Below are 22,042 nucleotides of genomic sequence, written 5' to 3'. Positions count from 1 at the left end.
CCACATCACTACTGTGGTTGTTTTCCAGGGGGCAGTCCTTAAGTCCATAACTACCGATGGTCTTATTACAAACACTTTTTTATTATAGATGTGACCAATATCACTTGATTTCCTCCCCGGTCTCCTCAAAAAAACAGTATGAATATTGTGCAATTACCATGTAATAATGCAAGTAACCCAGTAAGGAAGACAGTTTCCTTTTGCCTTCATAAGGGGAAAAAGTTGAAATAATTATCTATCTACTGGGACATCAAATTAGCCTATGCCTAAAACGAGGTTAAATAATAAAAAGATTTACTGACTGTCAAAATGACCTAACAATTTCTTCACAAGTCAGCTTATTTACATTTCAATATTTAACAGTTAAAATGACAGTATTTATTCTATAGTTTCTCTGAATCGAAGACATCCTGTACCTGAGCTCGGAATGTTGGCAAATGCTCTTCTCCTCGTCTGGCAAAGTCTTCATACCCAAAACCAGGGTCTTCGATATATCGAGAAACATCAGCTGTTATGATCATGTCATCCTCAAAATCTAAGGACATTAATGAATGAACTAGTATTAAGGAAACCACACAGTTAAAACAATGAAACTGAACTCCATTTTTATCCACTTTTTGGCTTTTCCACAGCCATTTCTGAAGTTACATTATTGACTACATGATATGCCTTAAATTCATATAAAATATCTACTGCTAAAGTTTTGAATGTAATTTCATTACCAAGTACTGGTAATACTTAAGATGTAACTATAGTTATCTAGGAAAAAAATGGACTGAATTGAAATATCTAAACAGTGGTAGCTGAGGATGAATACACTAGTTATACTCCTTTAGAGAAGGTGAAAGCATAGGTCTCTAAGTACAAAGCTCAAACATTTTTTGATCTCTCTGGGAAATAAACTGAAGGTGTAAGGAATGAGGAGAGATGAAGGTGAAAGACCACCTTTCTTGAATTTAATTTTAATTAAAACTTTGCTAAAATTAGATGGCATTCCATTTAGATGTACTCAGTAAAAATGTCAATATAGCTCTTTTTTTTTTAGCTGAAAATTATTAAAGTGGCATTAAGGAAGGTAGGAAGACTATAGTATTTTAGAATATCAGTTGACTTCTGTGTACTTGATAATATTAAAAATTCACCTCTGAAAAAGTTAATATGCCCAATGCATATTAGATGTCAAATCAGAGAGCAAGCCTCATACCTACAGGAACTAGAAAAATAAGAGCATATACCCAAAGCGAAAGCAACAAAAGAAAACACAGATAATTGGAACCTCTGCAAAATAAAAACTTTGGTGAATCAAAGGACTTTGTCACAAAAGTGGTAAGACAAGCAAGTGGAAAAACAACCTAATTCAATGGGAGAAAATATCTAGAAACCATGTGTGCTGATTTGAAATAGTTATGCACTCCAGAAAAGCCATATTTTCTTTCCTAATGCAATCTTATGAGGGAAGATCTACTGTTTAGGGTGGAAACTTTGACTGGATTGTTTCTATGGAGATCTGCCACACCTGACAGTAACTGTGACCTTTGATTAGATGGAGATGTGACACTGCCCATTCAAGGTGGGTCTTAGTTTACTGGAGTCCTTTAAAAGGGGAAACATTTTGGAGAGCGCTGAGAGCTAAAAGAGACACAGACATTTGGAGACTCTCAGAGTGCTGACAGGACAGACATTTGGAGATGCAGAGCCCAGAAGATGTTGCATGTATCTTGCCATGAGATGCTAAGCAAGCCAGAACCCAGAGTTGTGCCGACAGTATGCTTAGAGAGGAAACCACTGGCATCAGAAGCAAGAAGCTTTTCTTGACTCAAGGTATCTTTCCCTGGATGCCTTAGTTTGAACATTTTTATGGCCTTAGAACTGTGAACTTGTAACTTAAATTCCCTTTATAAAAGCCAACCCATTTCTGATATATTGCATTTCTGGCAGCATTAACAAACTAAAGCACCATGTATCTGATAAGGGTTTACTATCCAGAATATATAAAGAAATCTTACAACTCAACAATAAAAAGACAAGCAACCCAATTAAGAAATGGGCAAAAGATTTCAAGAGACATTTCTCCAAGGAGGAAATATGAATGGTTAAAAACCACATGAAAAGATGTTCAACATCACAAGCTTTTAGGCAAATGCAAATTAAAACCACGATGAGATATTTCAGACCTACTAGGATGACCACTATGGAAAAAACAGAAAACTACAAGTTTTGGAGAGGATATGGAGAAAATATGAACATGCATTCATTTTGTGGCAATGTAAAATGGTACAGCCCCTGTGGAAGACAATGTGACAATTCCTCAGGAAGCTAAGTACAGAATTATCATATGATCTTGCAGTCCCATCTCTAGGTATGTACCCAGAAGAAGTGAAATCAGGGACTTGAACAGATATTTCCACACTGATATTTATAGTGGTATTATTCACAATTGCCAAAAGATGGAAGCAACGCAAGTTCATTAATAGATGAATGGATTAAAAAATGTGGTGTATACATATGATGGAATATTATTCTGCTGTAAAAAAGAATGATGTCCTGATGCATGTGACAACATGGAAGAACCTTGAAAGCATTATGTTGAGTGAAATAAGCTAGGCACAAAAGGACAAATACTGTATGATTTCACTGTTATGAACCAAGTATGGTAAGTTAGTATGTAGCGTTAGCAACATGTAGAGTTAGAATTTAAAATATTCAATTATAGATATAGAAAATATATATAGAATATTCTATATAGAGTAAGCAAACACTGAGAGTTAGAATCTAGAATATTCTAATATTCTAGAATATTTCCAGAAGATACAGTGGCGTTAGAGAATTGGGGAGTTCATCCTTATTTGCACAGATTTTCTGTTTAGGCTGATGGTAAAAGTTTGGAAATGGATGGTGGTGATGGTACCATATTTTTGTGAGTATAATTAACATCACTGAACTGTGTAGGTGAATATGGTCAGAAGAGGAAACTTTAGGATCTATATATTACTAAAATAAAAATTAAAAGAGAAAGCATAGGGCTGAACAACTGAGTGAACTCTATTGTAGACAATGGGCTGTAATTAATAGTATAAGTATAAAAATGATTTCTCATGAATTATAACGAATGTAGGATATTAATACAAGGTAGTATTGGAAAAAGCCTAATTAAATTATGGATGATAGATGGAACTATTTTCATAGTTTTTCATAATTGTAGCAATTGCTGAAACTGCTAAAAAACAGTACAGTTACATATATATAGATACATTTTTAAAATGTGCTATCAGACTTCTGGCAAGATGGCAGAATAGGAGAGGCTGATTTCATGCCATCTCTGTACAACAATGAGAGATGTGACAGAAAAATGACCAGGTCAGTGGTTTCAGGGTGCAAGTGATTATAGAGGGTCTTCTACCCTATACAGGGAGGCCCTCAGAGAAAACCTGAAGAAACTGGAATGGAGTGAATGGGTTAATGTACTTGGTCATGACTCCACCTACCCCCACCGCTGGCTTGGGAACATTTCCCTTTGGCTGTATAGCTGAGAGCAATGAACATGGAAGATAATAGACTGAATGCCCTGACTGGCTGCTAGATATTGCATCTGGTGGACCCAAGGTGACTAGAAGCTCAAGAGTGCCATTTGCTGGGGAGAAGCAGAATGTGCAGTCTGACAAACTGCCTATCTGCCTGGCTCTCAAATATAGCTCTAAGTAGAAATGTAATCCCACCTTCAGTTTAGGGACTTGATTTCAAAGGGAAGTCCCATATCCAAAAAGGGATCTTCACAGCTAATACAAGTAGATTCAAAATCTTAGATAAGGGAAGGAAATAAATCTGCAAAACAACATTAGTAAGATGTTAAAATGCCCCATCTACAATCGAAGATCATAAAGCATGTGAAGATCCAGGCAGCTATGGCTTAGCTAAATGACAAATTAAATGACTTGAGGAGACACAGAATTTGGAACAACTAATTGGTATTGTTCATAATGACATAAAAATAAATAATTTACTATAAAGCTAGAAGTTCCTCTCAACTGGACCTGAAATATATTCAAAGATATACCAGCCTAAGAGGGAAAGCATTAAGCAGCATTTTAGGATTAGGTAGAGAAGGAGAACTAAAAAGAAGGTGGAAGTAGAATCATTTTTATATATCCATATGGAAAATACTGAAGGTTTTTCTGTCAGCGTTCTAAGAACAACTAAAAGGCAGAGAAGAATGCAAAAAAAAAAAAAAAAAAAAAAAGCACCTGAATGAGGAAATGAGTGAAAAGTATCTCCGGAGACCACAAAAAGACTTTCTTTCTTCTCTTTCTCAAAACGAGTGGTCATTTCTTCCTGAGATGCCTCATCATCTTCCCTTTCTCCTTGAAGTCTTTTCATCCTTTCCATTAAGGCCTCTAGCTCACTCAGAGAGTCCACAATCTATAACCAGAGGATACTGGATGTCATTATCATTAAAAATTGCTCAAATAAATGTTTCCATCTCTCAATGGAAACCTTATTCTGTACAGTGGCATTGACACAGTTGTTAAGCTTCTAAGTAGGTTTTCCAAACACCAAAGGAAATCATGACAGATTCAAACATTTTTAGAAGCACCATTTTTTTTTTTTTGCTTCAGTTATAAATACAGACATTTCCTAAATTACTTACAAATGTAGGTATATTAATCTAGAATTCTGGCATTTTTACATATTATATTATATTACAGTTTATAAGAAAATGAGGAAGCCTCAAATTTTCTGCTTTTTGCTGCCATAAAATACCTACTGGTTGTTCCAACATCTTATGGACATGGATGCATTATTCTGGGATCTGCTGTTCAAAGGGTCTAACATCAAAAGCTTGTGATCACTAGAATGCATCATTGTTTTGGTCTTTGTAATTTGTAATAATGCCTATTTGTTTCAAAAATCTTTCTAAGAAAAACCAGAACATCAAGTACTAGTTAGATTTTTACAGTAATAAAAAGTAAGCAAAATTATTTCAATTTTTGAGAACAACTTATCTCTAAATATTTTTCATGTGAAGAAGTTCAAAGCAAAAATAATAATGAAAGCATAGTCATCTCAAAAGAGATGACTTGAAATAGCAAATTCATAGTGATAGAAAGCAGATTAGCATAATTACAGATTAGATGATGGGGGACAGAGAAGAAAGGGGAGCAGTTGTAAAATTAAGAAAAAAAGAAAAAATGTTCAATATCACAAAAGAAAAACAAACAAAAGAAACTGGCAAAGCCAGGATTATGGCCAAGATTCTTTCCATGTTAGCTTTCATTTTACACAAAGGAGGCTGAACCCTGGAGAGGTTAACTGACTTAGTTAGAAGCTTAAATGTCTAATAAATGGCTGATGATGACCAGCAAGCCTCTTGACAAGTCTGCTGGCTGTGATCTAAGTCTACATAGATATGAATTAATGGATCCTGAAAAATATCTATGATCTTAAGATGACTTCCCCTTGGACCTCCTGGGTATCCTAAATTTCATTTTAATGAGGAAGAAACTCTTTTCATCCATAATTAGACATTAAGCTGAAAACAGAAATACCCTTAGGACAGGTATGGGTTCAAATTTATATGAAATTGTATGCTCCATAGGCAACAATCCAATAATAAACCAGACCCCAGAGACATTAAGATCCATGTTTTTTTGGCTCATGACAGTCCACTCATATAGACAGAAGCAGACTGTGATTCCTAGCTTAGGTTCTGGCGGGACACCTGACCACACAGAGGTGCGAACAGGAACGGGAAGCACAAGTACTAGCAACAAACTCTGCCTATAAAAAAAGAAAGAAAGAAAACATAGTAACAAATATAGTAACAAAAAATGGTAAAACAACAACAACCGACCCCAAAGTTGCTGCCTGAAAGGGATGCATTCTCTATGTTGTTGTCATTGGCGAGATCACAGACGCAGAAATTGTTGACTGATATCAGCCTGAATCCATTGGAGATGTCTGGATCTCTCTCTGGGTTGATGCCACTACCAAAAACAAAGCTTGCCAGGGCATGATAATGTGCCAGTAGGACCACGGCATGCACAAGTTCAGGCAGAGACCAATTATTTTCTCCAGTTTTGACAAGTTTCTGAGATGAGAAAGCAAATAAGAACAAATGTTAAAATCAAAGAATGCTACAAGCAATTTTACAAAGCATTGAAAATCTACCAAATTTCATATATTCATTTATAGTAATAATATTTAAAACTCCCTTTAAAACTGCTTCTATGTATATTAAACACATAGCTTTGGTAGAATAATGCAAAATTAAAACTATCAAATCTAACAATATAATTATGTTCCTTTTATTAAATCCTTTATATATATATATATATATATATATATATATATATATACACAATGAAACTTTTGCTTTCAATGCACCTGTACTTATTACGCTATTTTAATGAGATTCTTTAGAGATTCATAGGACATTGAGGCTAGAAGGGATCTTACAGATTATCTAGCAAAGCCATTCATTTAAGGCTTTTGGATACTTCTTCCCATAAAATCAAATAAAAATCAAATTCATTAAGCCAGTTTTGTTATCTTTTAAATATCTCTCTGATTGAGAAAGACTCTACAGCAGATGATAGCAACTAAAGAATACTACCTCACATTTGAATAAGAATTTTTAAAACTTCAAAGCACTTTCTCATAAGCTAGTTTACTTAACCTTATAGGTGAATTATGGAATCACAATTCAAGCCATTAAAAACAGTAATTCCCCTACCCCACCTTCTCCAGGAGCCAATTGCACCAATTAATTAATCCATTAAGGTTTCCTTCCCATCAGTTCTCTCTCTCTCTCTCTCTCTTTTTTTCTCTCTCAGGGGTGTGTGTGTGCGTGTGTGTGTGTACTTCTTGCTCCTCTCTCCCCCTTCAAAATCTAAAACTCACTTGGCTCATTTCACTTCTTAAAAAAAAAACCCAGCTTTGTTTTGCCTTACTCTCATTATTTAACTACATACACACATATATAGTATATAACTAAAAGATCAAAACAATAAGGAGATATCATCAGTCATATCCCATCACCCTAATATAACTTTTACATTTTACTTTTATAAGCATAATTATATAGTTATAATCAGATCATATATCTATACTTTCTTGCTCTTCAAGCATCACATTTTGGCCTGCAGTTTTCATGAAACTATACTATCATGTAAATTTTTAAGCATGGGCTACTGTACATCAAAGGATATATATAACTAATTCATTCTCTTATTGTCACACAGTCACAATTGCTTCTAAATAATTTTGTTTATTTTCAACTACAAAAAGCAAATGCTATAGCTTTGCCCGTATTTTAGGAGTACTTTCTAATAGGATTTCTAGGGCAAAGATATGAATATTTTTATAACTTTTGATAATGCCAGAGCTTTCCAAAATGACTGACAGAATTTACAATGCCAATCTCTGTAGGATTAGCATTAAACCCAAAAGGATAGTCAATACTCATCATCTCTAATTTCTCACCTCATTTTCAACCCTGAACCCTGCTTCATTAAAATCATTATAATCTGGTTTCTTTTTCAAGTAAACTCCTGAAACTACATTTACAACGGTCACATATGACCTCCAAATAGCTAAATCTCAGCAAAATTTAAACTGTTGCTCACCTCTTCCTTTCTTGAAATTAATTTTCCTTGACTTCAGCAATTCTAATTTTGGGGTGGGGGGGTGGTGGAACTCCCTCTACCCTGAGATGGTCTCTTTCCATCTCCCTCATGGCTTCATCTCCTACTTACCTCCAAAATGTTGGCTTGCCCTCTTCTACCCATGATCTTCTTTCCTTGTATAGTATCTCCCTGGATGGATCATTCCATCCTTCAATATGGCCTTTGCTTATCTGTCAGCAACTATCCAATTTTGTTTCCAATTCACCCTGTACCTTAAGCTACAGACCTGTAACTGGGCCTCATCAACTGGACGTCATTGTCTTCTGAGCTCAGGCCTTTGTGTGCTCATCTCATTCCCTGGCATTGCCTTTTGCGCCATCACCAAAGTGGAATCTTTAGAACCATTTTCCTATGTATTCCCTTTCACCATCCTCAGATCCTGGCAGTCACTAAGCCCTATTTATTCTCATGCAGAATATCCTTCTGGTCTGATCCCTTCATTTTATCTCCTTAGTGCTTTTTTTTTCATCACCTCTCAGGTAGATTATTCTCACTGTTTTATGACTCGCCTCCCTGCTTCTTTCTACTCTGTACCATTTGTAATTTATCTTCCAAATCACCAAATATGCATGTCACAACTCTGCTCAAATACTTTTAATGATTCTTGAGTCTCAACCACAGTGCTCTTCAAACTCTTTTTTTTTCTCACATGGGCAGGCACTGGGAATCGAACCCGGGTCTCTGGCATGGCAGGTGAGAACTCTGCCTGCTGAGCCACCATGGCCCGCCCTCTTCAAATTCTTTTGATTGTATATACTTCCAACAGTAACAATTGGCGGCCCAACTCCCACTAATATGTATATTATTTATAAATTCACTTAATTAATATACATATATATTTTATATAGAATCATTATATAACATGCTATAATACTAATATTATAAAACATTCAAATACAGAAATTTTAAAGGATGAGATAAGAATACATGTACACATGTATATATTTTCTACTATTTTGAAAGACTCATGCACCCCCTGGGGCCATAACTTTCTTTTTTTTAAATTTTTTATAGTGAAAAATATCATATATACAAAAAAGCAATAAATTTCAAAGCACAGTGCAACAATTAGTTATAGAACAGATTTCAGAGTTTGGTATGGGCTACAGTTCCAATTTTAGGAAAAAACCTAAAATTGTTCCTTCTGGCTGCTCTAAGACACTGGAGACTAAAAGAAATAACAATATAATGATTCACTAGTCGTAATCGTTTGTTAAATCCTATCTACTCTGTTATAACTCCACCTTCTTCTTTGATCTTTCTGTCATTCTTTAGGGGTATTTGGGCTATGCCCATTCTAACTTTTTCATGTTGGAAAGGGCTGTCGATAATATGGGATGGGGATGGAGCCAGCCGATGTTCTAGAGTGGCTGTCCCCTCTGGGTTTCAGGACTTATCTGACCTACAAACCCATCTGGAGGTTGTAGATTTCTAGAAAGTTATAATAGTACCTGGAATCTTGGTTGAATCTCAGATAAAGTGGAGCCATAACTTTCTAAGGATAAAACCAAAATTCTTTAATTCAATATTCACCGAATCTTACCATATGTCCCATTTTTTTCTATTTCCCATCCCTCACCTTATATAAATATCCCTATAGTTCAGTAACCCCAAGCTGTTAGCCATTCTTCTAGTGTTTTGTAATACTGTGTACTCCATTCTCTATGAGGAATGCTCTCCTCTACTTGGGAGCTTTTACTTATTCTTTGATATCTGTTCAAATGTTACCTCTTACATGAAACTTTTTCCTACTCCCACTGACAATTTTGTGATCTAATTCCCTTTACCTGTACAACCCCTACAACACTAATGCACTGTATTATCTTTACTTCCCTGCTTCTCCTCCCCAACACTCCAAGCACGTTTAAGGGAAAGGTCTTTATCTTCCTCAGACTCACCAAGGCTGTCTGGCACAAAGCAATCAATATATAACATAAAAATAATGATCAATTTCTTTATGTCACTGACGTATTATCAAACAAGAACATAATCCTCGGGATAGGGTTATGCTTCACAGATCCCCAGATAGATACATCAAAACCTGAAAGTGTGAGGACTGACTCAAGCTAAATTTGGTTAAGTAACTGGGCAAATAACTAACAAAAGTGTAGTAAAATAAGAGGATCAAAGAAACAAGGACATTTTTATGCATTAGAAGCAGAGACTTTAAATAACTGATGCTTCTACTGATAGTAATTTAGAGCATAGCTACTATTTATTGAACACTTACCATGCACCAGACTCAGGGCATGATCACCTCACCTTGGAGGCCCTTGATGAAAGGTCTTTTTAAAGTACAAGTGCACTAGCTAATTGCATCTCTATTTCTTATTTAAGCCTTTTAAATTGGGATTTAAGCATTCATACGCCAGGTGGCAAGACACTTTTTATTTGCAAACCTGTTTTTTTGAGAATCTTAAAATCATGAAACGTCAGACCTAGAAAAGAGTTTAGAACTCATTTAATCCAGCCCCTGATTTTACAGAGAGAACTAAAGCCTGTAGAGGTGAATTTCCTAAAAGTCACAAACTTGTAAACTAACAGTAGGGAACTACAACTCAGGTATCCTATCATTTTAGGGTAATTGCTTTTGTTCTATCTACTGCTTCAAAATAGGAATCAACTTTTCTCATAGTCATTCACTAAAGTGCTTGTACAAGCTAATTACTGATTACTTAAACAGAACTATTTATTTATTAATTTATTTTTTACTTGAATTAAACCCCACTGACTTTCTACATTTATCTTTGTACACATATTAATACATTATTTTTTATTTTCCATGTTCCTAACATGTAAGTTTTTAAAATTAAGTCTTAAGCAAAATACTTAACTAAAAATTAACCATTTAGTTAGAATCATTAGTAAACGTCCTTTTTTTATTAAAAACAAAAACACTCAGTACCTGAATGTGCTCTTTCGTGATCAGCCAGGGTCGGTGTGCTAGCAGCTTATTTATTTCATTAAGATTTTTCAGTCTTTGTGGTACATATTCCAAACCATTCAGCCATTCAGCAATACCTCCAGTCTTTAAAAATTCATCCACATGCATGTTTATTAAGTAAGAACACTGATGTCTAGCTGCAGCCTAAAACACACACAAAAAGAGTTCATGATGAAACAATCATGATATAGTCTCATTCCACTTTTTTCTAAATGAATAATTTAGATTGAGTTAATTTTATAGTCAATAATTCTTTTAGATGATATCCCTTCTTCTAAAAATTCCATTACAAGGCTGCAATAGATTCTTGAATCTGATATGTGTATAAGTGAATAAATGCCATAAGAAGCCAATTACTTCCTCATTTAGAAGTTGGCTTAGGTCCATCAAGAGCCCACTTTCTAGCTACAATGAGGAAATAGTGTCCATTTTTCATTATGGTAAATAATATCCAGTGCATTCTATTTTAGACATAATAGAGTCTCTAACTTGTATTCTGCCAATTCAGAATTTATGCTAATAGGGGTACTTCTCTTATCTTCTTTATTTGAAGGTAATTGTGATTTCAGTCATATTATGCACCTCACCCTATTAAGATGAAACCGAAACTCAGTGACTCCTTCTGATGCAGCGAGAATCAGCTTTAATACTGATAATCTGATAAATCCATGCAAAGCAGAGTTTTGATCTCTCCTTTCCTCAGGGCTACTTCCAAGTAAAATAATACTGTTGTATTCTTTCTGTTCTCTACATCTTGTATCTCTCTCAGTTGTGGTCATTCTCGATCTACTTTCAGCCCGTCACCAAAACCTTAAGCTAAAATTTAGTCTCCGTGAAATTCTTCATTCAATGAAACACAGAATGCTGCCCAGAGCTTTTCTATTGTTGTTGCTTAAAACTTTACTGAGAGCATAAGAGATACCAAATCGAACTTGTTAACAACTGGTCTGCTAACTCCTGGTTAGCTCTGGTAGCCAAGTCAGCCCAGCTGTTCCACTAACCTCTCCAAATATAGGTACTTTTAGCAGTAATAGTCCAACTACAGCAATGTTTCTTTCTACCCTTTCTCATTCCTGCTACTTATCAGCCCGATTTATAAGTCTCCCCTCCCTGCCTCGCCTCCAAATAACATTAAATAGTTTGTAACAAGTCCTATATTTAGAAGTGTTATAATTCACTTAAGAATTCTTCCCTTAGGCAGATCCTTCGCTAGTGCTGATACTTTTTCTCTAATTTCACCAGAGGAGTGATAGTCTTCATGTAGAAAACAACTAAATAAAATACCAACAACCTGTTTTTTATTAATAATAAAAACAAGATAGTAACAGCACAAACAACACTCATGGGATATCATTTTAGACCCTACAAGTTCTTTAATCATAAGAGAGTAAATATGGAAAATGTGTTTACTGAAAATTAAATGAGAAACATTCGGTATATTAAGTGGCTGTATGTTTCCAAGGGATGTGCTATCCAAAAGGTCACAGGCTTCTGCAGTTATCATTTCCATAAAGTTACACTTAACTCTACACACACAAACACACACAATTTTAGAAAAGGAAAAGAGTGAAGAAGAGATGAAATCCGGGGAAAATACGAAAGTAAGCGCTTACCATTATTGCAATGTAGTGCCTGTATGGGAGAGGAAGGGGACCGTCCATGCGCAGCATGTAAAACTGGCTCCGCAGGAAAGACTCCAGGTACTGAGTGTGCAAGCTCATGACCTGTGTGATGTTGTCCAGACGGCCAGATGTGGAGTATTCTTCCACAAGAAAGTTAGTACGTTCATCCACTGTGTTTGCTTGGACAACCTTATAACCAAACAGCAGAGAAAAACAATGTTGAGAAGTAAACACACCCTTGGTTTACATAAAATTATGCCACTACTGGAACAAATGAGTGTTCTTTTGATATTAACAGAGACTGGTATTATGAAGTTGCTCATACCAGAAACAGAAATAAAAAAGAAAGTGCCATTCATTTTTGGCTCTGATATCAACACATTTATTAAACAACAAATGCTAAATTATCAAACATTATACACACAGCTATGAAATTGGAGAAAAGCAGCTTCCATCTGTTTTGCCAGGAGCTTAGGCAGATTTTCAGGGCCTACTCCCTGGCCACTGTCACATTAATTTGTGGTGAGGTAAAAGCAGTGGCATTTGATTACATAAATTTACAATTTTATCTTAACAGTTTATGAAGATAAATAATCACATTATCTCTAGACAAATACTTTCAGTCTGACCTTTTGCTTGCTTTTGTCATTTAGCAGGAAAAAAAAAGCTTTCTGAAGCTCTTCTAGGGATAGAGGAAAAATACAATTTGTAGGAAAGTGTTAATTAAAAAGTTAATAAGGATACTAGAATGCTGACATTCCTAATGTGGGCCCATCATATAAATTACTAGGAACAAGGTAAGCTATTTAAAAAATGGACTTTCTCCATCCTAGGAAATCAAAAGATCTTTTTAAAAGACAGATTATTTAGATATAGCTTTATGCACAATGACAGTTTGGGCATCAAACCAAGACTTGGCTCTGAAGGTGTTAAGAGCTTATTAGCACCCTGTAAAAAGACCTGGCTCAGTGGGAATTAGTGGACACGAGATGCATAGTTTTAGATTGGTTCTTTATTTATTGGTAGTTTAGATTTAGAGCTGTAGGCTTAAGAAAGGTATGTTTCTTAGTTTAGAGATGAATAAAGCTATCTAAGATTAAATTTAAGCTCACATACGTAGTTAACAGCAGAGCCTGGTCTAGAATTGAGGTCTCCTAAATTCCAGACTAACGGTCTCCCCCAATATCCACACTGTGATTAAGAACCTCTGCTTACCCTTAAAGGCTGGCTTCACAATATTTTCTGAAAAATAAGTATAAATTTAAAAAAAAATCACACTACTGACTGAAGGAAATTTAATCCTGAAGGACATGTCATGTAAGAATGAAATACCAAGTATAAAATTGTGAGGAAATATTAATTACAATGGTATATAAAAAAGAGGAAATTTCATTTCAGCGCATTATAAAGCCAGGTATATTTTCATTTGCTCATTTCCTCCCATTATGTCTACTACAGGGACCAAGTGATAGTTTAAATTATAAGAAACTCCAAATGAACCACAAACAATTAGGGGTAGAGTATCTGTTGCTTTCATTTTGCTTTCCCCTGCATAAGTTTCTTCTACCTGGATGACTAAGACACATGAACAGTTTCATGTGATGCAGCAGATTCTGAAAACGGTGGTAGCCTCTGGACACCAGATTATCTTCAAATATAGAATGTGAAAATGACCATGTTTCAGTAAGACTCTATATGTATCAAGGCCATCACTCCACTAAGAGCAGCCTCTAAGCTATATAAAGGGAATATAGACAGAGGTACAGTAGTTTCTCTAATGCCTGGTCACCACCCAGACTGGCTGCTTTCCTGTACTGAAACATTACTGCTTTGAAATTTTCATTAAGTAATAAGGTCACTAAAAAGTGATATGAAGATGAAGGATCTGCTGACTCTGGCAATGATCTAGCACTCTAATTTTACTAATCCTTTCTTTTTTAAAAAATGCAGTTTTATTGAGATATGTTCACACATCATACAAACCATCTGAAGTATACAATCACTGGCTCAGAGTATCATCACATAGTTGTGCATAAAATCCCATGATCAATTTTAGAACATTTTCATTACTCCAGAAAAGAAATAAAAAGAAAACCCCAATTCTCCTATACTCCTTATTGCCCCCTCCCATTACTGACTCATAGTATAGATGCAGTACATTTATTACTGGTGATGAAAGAACATTAAAAATTAAAAATGTTAACTATAGTGCATAGTTTGCAATAGGTATATTTTCCCCCATAAACCCCTCTATCATTAACTCCTAATAGTGTCATACATTTGTTCTAGTTCATGAAAGAACTTTTTAATGTTTGTGCAGTTAATCACAGACATTGTCCACGACATTGTGTTATACTTTACCAAGTTTTAAACTTCAACTTTCCTTCTGGTGACATACATGACTCTGAACTTCCCATTTCTACCATATCCACACACCATTCAGCAGTAGTAATTAGTCTCACAATAATGCGCTGCTGTCATCTGTCCCTTTCCAAACATTTACGCTTAACCTAGCTAAACAGTTGGCACATATTTAGTAACCGCTCTCCATTCTTTAGCCTCATTCTATATCCTGGCAACCTATATTCTATATTTTATGAGTTTAGTCCCTTCTCTTAAGACAATACCAGGCACAGAGTAGGTATCCTATGAATGTCTGTGGACTAGTTTCAGAACAATATAGAAATAATCCTGGTGCTTGAAGATAAATGATAGCTTTATAGTAATTAGCATTTAATATGAATTAATAACTCCTTGAAGCAGATAAAAACTGCTCAGTCTGCGGCTGTTAATCTTTTCTTAGCCCAAACTTATCTGAAAGGCATTTAGGAATCTAGAAGGTGCTATACTTTGATGTGATCTTTCCTAGACATGTATATACACAGCAGAGCCCTTTTATTTATTATAGTCTCCTTGATGTCATTTTATAATCTCTCTTACTTGCATTTACTCCTTTGACCCCACTTATCCAAAAATGGGTGCCAACTTAAGTTAGAGATCATGCGACATCTCACCAAGTGAAAAGAGTTAACTACCATTAGTGATGTAACATCACATTTTATTTATTTAATAGGCTTAGTTGGGACATTCACTTTTTCATTTCAAAGTATATTTTCTTAATATTTATGTAACCTACAATCATCATGAAACAGTGGCTATTTTGCAACTTAAAATCTTAAGGTTAACATCAGATTTTATTTATCTCAGAGCACTGATCAGAAAAGTTAAATTTGAAGTCAAAGATGGTTAAATTTATACTGTTGTAACCTTGTAGTACTACCTAACTTTAAAATAATGAGGTAGATCATGGTACATCTGCATGTTTAAGTGAAGTTGAAAAGAAAATATCTGTCATTTTCTGACACTGAAATAAACTCAAGAGCAGAACACATTTTTACTTCTATTTTCAAGGTGGAGATATTCTTTGAAACAATTAAGTCATTATTTCTTGCACTTGAAGACACACACATACACTTACTTCCTTCTCTGGAATAAAGGCACTTGGTCCTCTTGTCAAAGGCGGAGATACTCTGATTCTTTTATCCTGTTTTTAAAAGAAAATTTCTCTGTATTAATGATGACTTCCTATGAAAAGTTAAATTGGAGCATATTTAACACTAAAGTACCAAAGTAAATAGATCAAACAACTAAATAAATAGCATTTATGTGAAACCAAAATAAGTGGTGGGTGTCAAACTGAAGAAGACTGCTCGGGCTACCATACAGGTGAGACAGTGGGAGTTTACCCCACCACAGGGCGGTGCACGGGAGGTTCCCCAAAGTGTCACTTCTCTCAGTTATATTCTACAACACTGTAGCTTTTTAGCCCATAGTTGGTAAGACTAAAAGCCACTGACCTCCATAATAAATGGTCTCTAATGGTATACTAGTAACTGTACACTGTTACACGTGAATGTGGAAGTTAAAGGAAAGGTTAAATTCAAAGAGGATTACACGAAACTCCCCCAAAGCAATTTATCTGGCCAGTGGTTTTCCTGTGAATAAAAGAGCAATAATCATGCTTAATACGAAGTTTTGACACTTTAAGGGAAAGAGAAAGCTTGGCGATATAGAAGTTAATTTCATTTAAAAAATGGAGAATACAACAATTCTTATTGCTCCACTTGTAAGTCTGTTAATATTACAATGGTAGACTGTAAATGGTATGTGTAAGTGCTAATTACTTTTTTTTAAGTTGTTAAATATTTTTTAATTGAAAAATGTTTTGTTGTCTTCATTTATGTGTGATGACCTGTAAGTCACAAAAATTCCAATCATGGAATAGCTTCTTTCTCTGTAGGCATGTTTAGGCGGAGGAACAGTCAGAGGGAGGTATTCATGATTTGAACTCTTTCTTAGCCACGAAAAGAGATGGGGGGAAATGGCCCCTTCACTTTCTATAATGAAACTAATATTCTAAAGTTTTGAGAAAGAAGTCCTCTGAAGTTACAAAATAAAAATAGGGAGTATCCCATGATTTACAAAGATTTATAAAGACTGGGTGGGGAAACTGAGGAACATATGTCTACTGATGAATAGATGCCATGAAGTCCTCCTGAGAAAACTTCTAAGCTGAAGAAGCAGTTGTAGATGTTTCCTTACGCAAGGATGGCAAGATCTATCCCACATAACCCTGTCTCCTGGCCTCAGCTGACTAGACCCAGGCCCTGATCAGTCAACAGAGGCTGATGGGCAGCCCACGGAAGGGTGGCTTGATGCAAAAATCCTGCCCAAACAGAGATAAGGGTAATTAGTCTCTTGGAATATGAACTAGTTACAGGAGAGTAATATAGTCTGATAGAAGAGAAACAAAACATGGCTTAGAAGCAGAAAGAGAGAGAGAACACAGAATTTGCATTGACAGATAAGTGCATCTAAGGGACAACTATAAGAGTTTCTGTGGATTCACTAGTGAAAGGAAAGCCTTATCAGTCTTTATCTCTGTAGGTGAGGCTCCCTCTCTCTTCCAAGGTAATCTGAGCTCCTTTTTGTTCCTTATAAACAAAAAGTCTACCAAACACAAAATAGTTAACTATAGTTAACTATACCATAGCAGATGCATACACAAGTGACGTGGGAAGATAACATTTTAGCAATTATTATCTACTTAGTCATTTTCTTATTGTTGAATATTTAAGTCATGTACAATTGTTACTATTATACATAATACCATAATGAAATCTTTGTATAAAAAGATTTTGTGGTATTTAGGATAGCATTTTAAGGAAGAGTCCCAGAAATGAGTTTACTAGGTTGCAGCTTATAAATATCTTTAAATTTCTCATTGTAAACTGTCAATATGCTAACAAAAATGTTTTGCCAATTTTAGTTTCATAACTGAGAAAATGTTCACTTAACCCATTAGTTTCAAAAGGGAAAAACAGCATCTCAAAACTTGTTTGAAACTTTTTATCATGTGCTTATTTCTATTAAAAAGTTCTTAAGCAGAATTGTGGATCAGATCTGTGTTCATAATAATACAGTTCTGGGAGTGATTTAGCCCCTGGGCCTGAGGCACAAAAATCAGCTGGGAAGCCACTGCACTAGCCCAGGAGAGAGATGTTGTGGTCTAACAGAACTGTTTATTTACTGAAGAGAAGAGAAAACCAATATTGTTTTAAAATTTTAACAACACATATAGTTAGTTATATTTTCAAAATGGCACCACCATTGAAATGATCAGCATAGTTCTGTGTTACAAGCATCTTTTTCAGTACGGACTCTGCTACTGTCGCAGAGGACTGCTTTGCATAGCTATATTAATGTGAAAAACAATGATCAGGGCAACTCTTGTAATCTACTTTAAACTCATTCTACTCTGAAAGTTTCTATTGTTTCCACCCACTTTCTATCTCTGTAGGTTTGTTTTATTTTTGCATGGGCAGGCACCAGGAGTCGAATCTGGGTCTCCAGCATAGCAGGCGTGAACTCTGCCACTGAGCCACCGCTGTACCACCCTATCTCTGTAGGTTTTAAAAGTCAGTAAAATCAAACACGAAAGAAGATTAGCATTATACCCAAAACATTTATTTTAAAACCACAAACAAGAGCTCTGGTCAAATTATAATACCTTTCCTCAACTTTTCTTTCAAATCCAGTAATGCCCAGTGACCAAGTTCCTACTTCCTTCATTCATACCCCAATGAACTTTGCTGAAGATTCTAGACTTACCCGAAACAATACAGTAGCCATCAGCTACATTTGGCTTAATTAATTAAAATGAAATAAAATTTAAAGTCATTTAAATTCAGTCATACTGCTCATATTTCAAGTGGTCAACAGCCCCATGTAGCTGTGGCTACTGTGCTGGACAATGCAGATATTTCCATCTGCACCACAGAAAGTTCTAATGGACATTTGATTTTATAAAAAATCACATTTCCAGATGTTTAGATGCCCTTTTGAAACTGTTAAATGACTGCTCTACAGAGTTACTGGTTTGATGGTCACATCTGCTCAATCTCAGAACCAAGTATTTTCATGTGATTGCAGTAATACTCTAAGTTAAGAGTGAACCTACATAACGGCAAGCCAGGAAGAGAAAAAAACAACCAGCCAGTTCCAAAAATCTTTGACCCAATTTCTGCACATATTATGGTCTCCAGAAAAGTATCAAGGACTTTTTATGTAAGCACACTCTTCAGACCACGCTGAGAACCTTATAAAACCCCCAGCCTTCTCACCTCTTCACACGATTCAGACCCACCTCTCTGTACAGCTCTACCCCGTGCTCAGCTTCCATGGCACTGAGCCACTCCAATCCACTTACTTCTTTGACCACACTTACACTTTTCCTAGACATTCCCTCCATTTCTGTCCTCTATTCTCTTCCATGGCTTTCATTTTCTTTACGAAACTCAGTAAAATTTTGTTACTGTGGAAGAGAGGTTAGGGAGACGTAAGGTCGTGACGTAAGAAAATGATGTAACTGACATCTTGAAACAGAGAAGCTAGCTCTTCTCTACGCTTCAGTTGGCTTCGGGGTTTTTTGAACCACCTGTGACATTATGTGGACATAATATTAGCTCCTTAAAAACAGCATGTTTAAGACCCATCTATGCCAAGCTAGCTGTTCCTCCTCACTTTTTCCTCTGTAGTTTATAAATCCTCCTCAGAGTTGCCAAGTGTCTGACTGCTACCAGTGGCCTTTGTACAACTTTATAGCAGAGTTGTTAAATCTCTAAGTCACCCTTTCCAGAGCCCCTTCTCAACCATAAGAATTCATTTTATATTGGGAGATATTTTCTCGCACCGAGAATAGTATCAATTCTAGAATTTAGCTCTCTTGCTTGTAGAGTTACATATTAAAAGTATTGTAAAAAAAATGCAAAGGACAATAAAAACTAAGGTATTAGTTTTATTTTTTTCTACCAATTTTCCCCAAGGTACAAAACAGACATATAAACCAAATGAGAACAGCTATATTATATATTTTCTTTTATTTTTTTATGGAATACTAGATTTTTATCATAAGGGTAAGTTTATGTTCATATTCCTTCTCTTCTCCTTCAATATTATATAAAATAAGATTCATGAAAGAGGAAAATATAAGAAAATATATTTTCTTAACAGATGCTACTATAACAGAAGCATTCAAAGGTTGTTCTATATTATGAGTGAAAATAACTCCAGTTGCAGTAATTTTGAGGAATAATATTGCCAGGTTTTCCTCTCCTTAAGTGTCTAAGATAAAGGAAATATATAACTCTTGGGATAAATTACTGTGATCATACTAGTACATTCTATACAATGCCCTTCATATACCGTGTTTAATTTCTGTGAAAAACCAAAACCAAAAACCAACCAATTGAGCTTATTTAGCCACATGGTCCAACAGAGCCACCACTAGTCACAAGTGATTATTTCAATTTAAATTAATTAATATTTAAGTTAAAAATTCAGTGTCTCAGTCTTAGTAGCCACATATCAATTGCTCAATAGTCTCATGTGGCTAGTGGGTTCTAGGCTGGATTGTGCAAATCTATAACATTTCTATCATCACTGAGGCTTCCATGGTACAGCACTGCTCCATAGCATTGTTCAACCCCAATTTCAGCTACTGGGATAATGCAAAGATACAAAATGGTTAAAAGTTCAGAAATGAATAAATATAATAATGTATATTAAAGTAACTTCATAAAGATTAAAAATTTATTTTGAGGGCGGGCCAAGGTGGCTGAGCAGGTAGAGTTCTTGCCTGCCATGCCGGAGACTGGGTTCGATTCCTGGTGCCTGCCCATGCAAAAAAAAAAAAAAAAGAAAAGAAATTTATTTTGATATTAAAACTGCAAAAAAACAATAAAATTAACATGGTGACTACAATGGCAGGAAAGTTGGAAGATACCATTCTTTTGAGTCTTACTTTTATGGCAGCTTTCAAATCTCTAAAAAGAAGAAGCACAGGCAGGCCGCGGTGGCTCAGCGGGCAAAGTGCTTGCCTGCTATGCCGGAGGACCTCGGTTCGATTCCCGGCCCCAGCCCATGTAACAAAAACGGAGAAACAGAATACAATAAAACAAGAAAATGTTTAAAAATGTTTCCCTTTCTTCTATCCTTCCTTCCTTCTCTCTGTCTTTCCTTTAAAAAAAAAAAAAAAAAAAAAGAAGAAGCACAATTCTCTAAAAATGTTGACTTTATTGTTAAAAAATAAAAACGAGTATAAAGGCATTTAGGAAATTTTTACAGTAGCAAATTTATTTGTGATTTGTTTTCAAAGATCTTAAGACTACAATGATATGATTTGTTTAATTTCCCCCACAAAGTCTTATTTCAATCATAAAGAAAAAAAACAGTTGTAAAACATAAACTCATACTTTGTAGCTATCAGTTCCATGTTTTCTAAGAGATTATTTACAAGGGCAGTGATAACAAAAATGCTATATTAAGCAATTTTTTTTTCCAGATATGCTGTTATAGCTGGAAGAAGTTATGCTTGAAATTCATCAATTAAAATTATGCCTATTAAGTAATTATCTGCTGGAAAACAAAACATTGAAAGGATAAAGAATAATTATATTTAGAAAATTGCTTATTTTGACACTTAACAGCTAAACAATTTACTAGATCACTTTATATAAAATTAATCCCAATAGAAAATTAAGATACCTGGAGGCCAGGAACTCTTAATTATTAGTCTTTAGAAGTAATCAGCAAATTACCTGCCTTTAAAAGACTGACTGCTGAAGAACAGCTGCATTTTAAGCTACTAAATCCTACCAAAATAAATTACCAAATTTAATTTTCACTTATGTTTTCTTCATTTCATTAGAAAATGGAAAAATAAAAAAAAAACCGGTAAATTTTATCCATTAAAATGTAAAAGCAGCTTATATATTTATCTGTAAAGGATAGAAGAGCATTAAGAGTAAAATGTGTAATTCATTTTACACAGAGATAGTCTAAAAAGGTATTTGCTCAGGGAGATGCAACAGCGGCTCAGTGGCAGAATTCTCGCCTGCCATGCCGAGACCCAGGTTCGCTTCCCGAAGCCTGCCCATGAGGGGGGAAAAACAAAATATATTTGTTCAACATATAAAAAAATTCTGACAAAGGAGAAATTTGACTCCATAGAGAATACTAATGCAACAGTTTTTAAAGACATCTTTAGAAAAAAAAGGCTCTTTAATAGCTTCAACATTCTTTTTTAACACGCTACAATTACAAATATTTTAAATATGAAACACATGCCCCAAATAAAATTTTTAGATGTGAATGTAACAAAGTCAATTGTAATTATTAACACAAACAGAAAATTTCAGTTGTTGACGGTTCAGATGATGCATTTTGGTAGAAAA

General features: G+C 35.1%; 1 protein-coding gene across 3 annotated transcripts in view; it reads right to left on the bottom strand.

Moving 5' to 3' along the window:
- SESN3 (sestrin 3) overlaps positions 1-22,042 on the bottom strand; it is a 76,771-nt gene that overhangs the window by 11,247 nt on the left and 43,482 nt on the right. For all 3 annotated transcript variants that reach the window (XM_077113203.1, XM_077113204.1, XM_077113205.1), the window contains 6 exons: positions 15,727-15,792; positions 12,240-12,437; positions 10,588-10,770; positions 5,849-6,085; positions 4,242-4,416; positions 417-535 (listed from right to left, as the gene is read on the bottom strand). In XM_077113203.1, the coding sequence (XP_076969318.1) occupies positions 417-535; positions 4,242-4,416; positions 5,849-6,085; positions 10,588-10,770; positions 12,240-12,437; positions 15,727-15,792 (978 nt within the window). The remainder of the gene's footprint in view (positions 1-416; positions 536-4,241; positions 4,417-5,848; positions 6,086-10,587; positions 10,771-12,239; positions 12,438-15,726; positions 15,793-22,042) is intronic.

Source organism: Tamandua tetradactyla, chromosome 8 (assembly GCF_023851605.1).
Source record: "Tamandua tetradactyla isolate mTamTet1 chromosome 8, mTamTet1.pri, whole genome shotgun sequence".
NCBI classification, from domain to species: domain Eukaryota; kingdom Metazoa; phylum Chordata; class Mammalia; order Pilosa; family Myrmecophagidae; genus Tamandua; species Tamandua tetradactyla.
The sequence above is the reverse complement of the archived record's forward strand: the minus strand, read 5'-3'. Positions and strand labels throughout refer to the sequence as shown.